The sequence below is a fragment of the Echinops telfairi genome, unplaced genomic scaffold, assembly GCF_000313985.2.
Source record: "Echinops telfairi isolate 266 unplaced genomic scaffold, ASM31398v2 ScPeMD7_9;HRSCAF=40, whole genome shotgun sequence".
Classification (NCBI taxonomy): Eukaryota; Metazoa; Chordata; class Mammalia; order Afrosoricida; family Tenrecidae; genus Echinops; species Echinops telfairi.
In genome coordinates, this window is record NW_022103906.1 from 44,062,238 (window position 1) to 44,068,274 (window position 6,037).

A 6,037-nucleotide genomic window follows, 5' to 3' on the forward strand; every position below is an offset into this window, starting at 1 on the left:
CTGTCTCCCTTCACCTACTTTTCTGTTCTTCATTCCTCTGGCGATGGCGGTGGTGGTTATATGTCCATCATTGTGATCGGTTCCCCTTTCTCCTTCCACCTTCCCCCAATTGAGTAAAAGTTAATTATGTTGAAGAATTTCCCATCTATTCCTATTTTATTGATCATTTTTTATCAGAAATGGGTGTTGGATCTTAGCAGATGTCTTTTATGCATTGATGGATGAGATTTTGTGATATGATTCCCTTGTTTTATTTACTTGGTCAATTATATTGATAGTTTTCCTAATACTGGACCATATTTACTTGCCTGGTGTGAATCCCACTTGCCCATGGTATATTATTATGTTGATGTACTATTTTTTGTAATGTATTCTTTTAAAAATAAAAAAATCATTTTATTGGGGCTTCTTAATAGCTCTTATCACAATCCATACATTAATTGCTTCAATTACATGTATGCATATGTTGCCATCATCATTTTCAAAGCATTTTCTTTCTACTTGAGCCTTTGGTATCAGCTCCTCTTTTTTTCCTCACTCCCCTACCTGATGTATTGTTGTATTCTGTTGACTAGGATTTTGTTGAGAATGTTGCTTCTGTGTTCATAAGGGATATTGATCTATAACTGCATTTTTAAAATGTTATCTTCGCCTGGCTTTTGCATTATCATTATTTTTGCTTCATAACACTAATTTGGGAGTATTCTTTTCTTTTTTTATTTTCTAGAGTAGCTTATATAGAAATGCTATGAAATCTCGGAATGTTTGGTAGAATTTTTCAGTCAAGCTGTTTAGGATAGGACTCTTTTGTTGGGAGTTTTATTTATTGTTTGCAATTTATTTTATTTACAATGTTTAAGTTCTCTTGTCATTGGTATATCAATATTTTTTACTTCAGTCTGTGCTAATTTAGCTAAGTAATGTGTGTATAGAAATTTTTTCATTTTTTTTCCCTAGGTTTTCAAATTTGTTAGTTCAGTTCTTCAGAAAACTAAACATCAAACAAACAAAACAACTCAAAACCACTGCCCTAGAGTCGATTGAACTCATGGCGACCCTATGTTATTATTATTACTTGCCGTTAAATCTTCCGACTCATAGTGACCCTCTGGAACCGAATGAAACACCACCCCATCCTGCACCAAGCTCACAGTTAACGTTTGAGCCCATTGTTGTAGCCATTTGTCGCTGTTGTTCAGGGCCTTCCTCTTTCACATCCCTCCACTTCACCAAGCATGATGTCCTTCTCCAGGGACTGATCTCTCCTGAAAACGTGTCCAAACCAGAGATCAGGAGACCAGTCCCTGGGAAAGGACCTCATGCTTGGTACAAGTAGACGGGTAGAGGAAAGGGGAAGCCTTCCTTCAGTGTGACGAAGTGATCCCGTGGCTGCAACAGTGCACTCAGACACGGGAACTCAGCACACCAAAACCTGTGGGACACAGCAGAAGTCGTACTCAGAGGGCTAAATATAGCGATCGATGCACATACCCGAAACTAAGAATGAAAACCAGCACCTTGGTTCCACACCTACAACAATGAAAAAAGAGCAGCAAAATGTTCCTATATCACTAGAGGAGAATAAATAATTAAAAGATGAGAGCAGAAATAAATGAAACTGTATAGAAAGAATCCAAAGACTAGAAGGGTTAATATGATCCACAAGCCACAGCCATATCTACCCTGTTTTCCCGAAAATAAGACAGTGTCTTACATTAGTTTTTGCTCTCAAAGACGTGCTAGGTCTTATTTTCAGGTGATGTCTAATATTTGCATAAAGAAGAATACGGTACACATTTATTATTGATATTCTTATTATCGGGGAGGTCTTATTTTCGGGGGGATGCCTTATATTTCAGCGAGAGGCAAAACTGTTAGTAGGTCTTATTTTCGGGGGATGTCTTACTTTCAGGGAAACACGGTAGCAAAGGAAGAGGAGATATAAATAACACAATAAGAAATTAAGTAAGTGACATCACAACAACCCCACCCAAATCACTGAATTACAACTTTATGTAAAAAACCCCAAATCCTCACAGCAGGGCAAATAAGATAACATGATAAGCAGAAGACCGAAGTTGTCAAGGCCTGCATCTTGCTTGTATACACACTCAATTCTCATGCAAGCAGCAATCAAGAAATCAAAGGACAAATTGGGTTAGTGGAATTTATGGAGGAAATAACCAGAAGTTAAGAATTCTATTATTTTTGTCATTTATAAAAACCAACCTTTTAATAAACATGCATTAAAATGTTTCAGGAGTTTGCAATAACTCAGGCTACTGCAAGTAGGAATGGGTGGAATATATGTAATCGGGCACTAACAAAATGGCAGAAGATGGTACTTGTTACTTCAGCTGCAGTAGAAATGGAATGGTGGAGTTGTGCCAGGCAAGCCCCATTTCTCCCTGATCGTGCTTTTCAGTGGAAGGGCAGTGCAATGTCTTGAGCCCAAGGTCCGCTCTTCAGAACTTGCTCATGTCCCTCTGAGAGAACCGAAATGGCTGTTGGGATCTGAGACCAGGAGATTTTGAGACTCTCAGCGTTGCAGGAAACCACACCAGGGTGCAGCGGAAATTGAAATGAGTCAGCCTGTGATGACGTCTATCCACAAACAAGTGTGGTAAATAGAAACACTCCTCATTGTTTCGACTTCCTGCAGTTGAACTTCTTTGCCAATGATTTTTAACTTATGAATATTAAAAAATTTTACAGGTGTGTTATTTAAAACATTTTAAACATTTCAAAATATCCACTGAACAATAGCTCACTACCCAGTCTTATTAACTCTTCATATTTTGCCTTATTTGCTACAAATTAGATTTCTCCAAAGTCATAAGACGTTACAACTGGAACTAAAGTCTCTGCCCTTTCTCTTTCCCGAGATACTGATTTGAACTTGGTTCCATGCGTGTTTTATATTGTTATTATATACATAAGTATACAATAGTAATGTGCAGGATTGTTTTATTTCCTAATTTTATAGCCACCATATGAAACGTAATCTCCAATTTGCGTTTTACTTAAAATGTCTTGGCTGTTTTATCTGAGTGGATCTGAGTTCACGCATCTTAACTACGGGGGCGCGTGCTATTGTTTGAATAGACTAAGTTGTTTTGTTGATGGACATTGAAATCATTCCTCTTTTGTTGTATCAACAATGTTTCATGGATACTTTTATAAATCACCCCCACTTTAATTAACCATTGTTATTACGTAATAGTGTGTTTCATGTTAATGAAATTTTTTTCTCTAATTCAGCAAAAATTTCATAGATTTGTAAAATAGAGGCAGGTAGGAGGTATCTGGCCCTGCCACAAAGTGGGGAGGCTTTAAAAGTTGACTGTTTGAATTTTAAGTATTTCCTGGGGTAAGAACTTTGTTGGCCCGAATGTTTCCATGTTGGCAAGCTACTTACTGCTGTCCCTTTGTGTCCGTACTGTTCCAGACAGAATGTTGTTGCGGGATGTAAAGGCCCTCACCCTCCACTATGACCGCTACACCACCTCTCGCAGACTGGACCCCATCCCACAGTTGAAATGTGTTGGAGGCACAGCCGGATGTGATTCCTATACCCCCAAAGTCATACAGTGTCAGAACAGAGGCTGGGATGGTTATGACGTGCAGGTAATATGGATGATATTATTGGCAGTCTAAATGGGATTTCTATTTAAGAATATCTTTTGGGGTTTGTTATTTAGTGTCTTTTGGGAAGCACATATGGGAAATCTCTGGTTAACTTAAAAAAACAACAAGAAGTCCTCCCCCTGTTTTTGAGCTGGTTCTCACTCTAGGTGGGAGAACTGTCCCAAAGCGGGGCTCTGACGTCGTGAATCCTTATGGAAGCAGGCTGCCTCTTCTTCCTTCTGTGGAGGGACTAGTGCCTTCAAACCACCAACCTTTGGGTTAACCCCCCAACGCTTAGCCTACTGAGACACCCGGGCTCCTTGAGCTTAAAATGTATCAGTGGCAATCAGTCAGTTACATCTCTGTCTCTCTTTTTTTTTTCCAGTTACATCTCTTACGGAAAAAACTTTTTCCTTTAAAACAAACCCAAAACTGACTGGAAAGCTGGAAACAGTCATTGTCCCTTTAATACCATGGCTTTCTTAAAAGACATTGGTACATTAAAAAATGTTTTTATATATCTGCTTAGACATAGGTGTTTCTTTTTAATCATTTTACTGGGGGCTCTTACAGCTCTTACAACACTCCATATGTCAATTGTGTCAAACATATTTGTACATGCGTTGCCATCTTTATTTCCCAAACGTTTTCTTTCTGCTTGAGCCCTTGATATCTGCTCCTCTTCTCCCCCATCCCTCCCCCCTTCCCATTAGATGTAGGGGTGTTCTGGGTATTATTTCTGGTCATTCCACAAAGAATACCAACATAGCCTTAGCAACCGTAGCTGTAAATTGTAAGAGTACATGTGTCCCTCCTGCGCTTCAAATAGTTAATTTAAGAACTATTTTACATCCTAGGTTGGTCCCCTTCAGGGAAACATTTTCGCGTGTTACTGTCTTGGGACACTGGCCGTTCGCACAGGAGGCACAGCATCTCCTGGAAGGTGCACAATTCAACACAGTCCAGAAGTGGAGCAGATTTCTTAAAATTAATTCAGATTCACTATGTGTCTACTTTGTACTCTACCTACTTTGTAAAGGGTTTAAGATCACTAGGCATGGGAAAAATGAGGAGCCGATATTAAGGGCTCAAGTAGAAGGCAAATGTTTTGAGAATGATGATGGCAACAAATGTACAAATGTGCTTGACACAATGGATGGATGGATGATTGTGATAAGAATTGTACAAGCCCCCAATAAAATGATTAAAAAAAAAATATCACTAGGCACAAAAACTTGGGTTGATGATTTCATCTTTCAGCAGAATGGCATTTCTTATTTGATGTAATCTTTATTTTCATCGATACTGTGCAGTTCACATGTAGACTGTGTTTACTGAGTGAGACTTATTTCTTTAATAATTGTACCCCATGCAGCATTGCAAATAGAATCATAGACTCTTTCTCCTTATTTAAAGTGGGAGAAATCTTATTCCTGCTTTACTTTTAAATCACCCTTATAAGTCTCCATGTTAAAAAAAAAGAGGGAGATGTAATTCATGAAATATACCCTGAGTTTATGATACTTAGAAATATACAAGATGGCCTCACCGTCCTCTTCCTAACACAGATTGCATGGAGAATTAAATGGTAGTCACAGCACAGTTTTCAAAAGTCATGTCCCGTTGAGATGTTGGAGAAGACTTAAAGGAGAAGATATTAAAAAAAAAAGATATTAGTGCTGTGTCTGTTGGCAAGTGTAAATTTTTTAGAGGCAAAGAGACAGAAGATAGCATGAACAAGAGCTATTTTGGGGTTGATGAAAATAATCCAAAATTCATTGTGGTGATGCTACACAACTCTGTAGATATATTAAAAGCCATTCCATTTCGCATACGAAATAGATGAGTTTTACAGTATGTGAATTTTATCTTAAGCTATTACAAAAATAAGTAAATAGGGTATTTCAACTTTGAGAGAAAAGTTTGGTACAAAGACTCCTAGAAAGGCAATAGCTTGTATCTCCTGAAATATTATTTAAAGAAGCGTATTTTATGTTCTGCTCAAGATATAGTGATAGAATTTAAAGAATAAACTTGGGTACATATATTTTTATTATTGTGGAAGCTTTTGAGGCTAGCATAGATTCATTTGAATTTTTCTGAGTATCTTAAAAAATTAAAGAAAACAAAACGTAAGAGGATTAGATAAAAGTGGACTCTGAAGCATTGGTCCGTAGTTTTATAGCATTTGCATTGAAAAAAATTTCCCCATAAGATTATACATATCTGATCTTTTCATATATTATGCTTATTATGCCATCTTTAGAAATATCTGATTTTTTAGTTTTTTTAATTAAAAAATTCATTGAGAATACATATATCACATCACTCCATAGATCAACCACGTGAAGCAGAACTGTACAATTGCTACCATAATCATCCCCCAAACACTCCCCTTCTTCCCAGACTC

At 37.5% G+C, this 6,037-nt stretch overlaps 1 protein-coding gene across 1 annotated transcript in view; it reads left to right on the forward strand.

Moving 5' to 3' along the window:
• SARAF (store-operated calcium entry associated regulatory factor) overlaps positions 1-6,037 on the forward strand; it is a 13,673-nt gene that overhangs the window by 2,917 nt on the left and 4,719 nt on the right. The window contains exon 2 of the mRNA XM_004696191.2: positions 3,449-3,627. Coding sequence (XP_004696248.1) covers positions 3,449-3,627 — 179 coding nt within the window. The remainder of the gene's footprint in view (positions 1-3,448; positions 3,628-6,037) is intronic.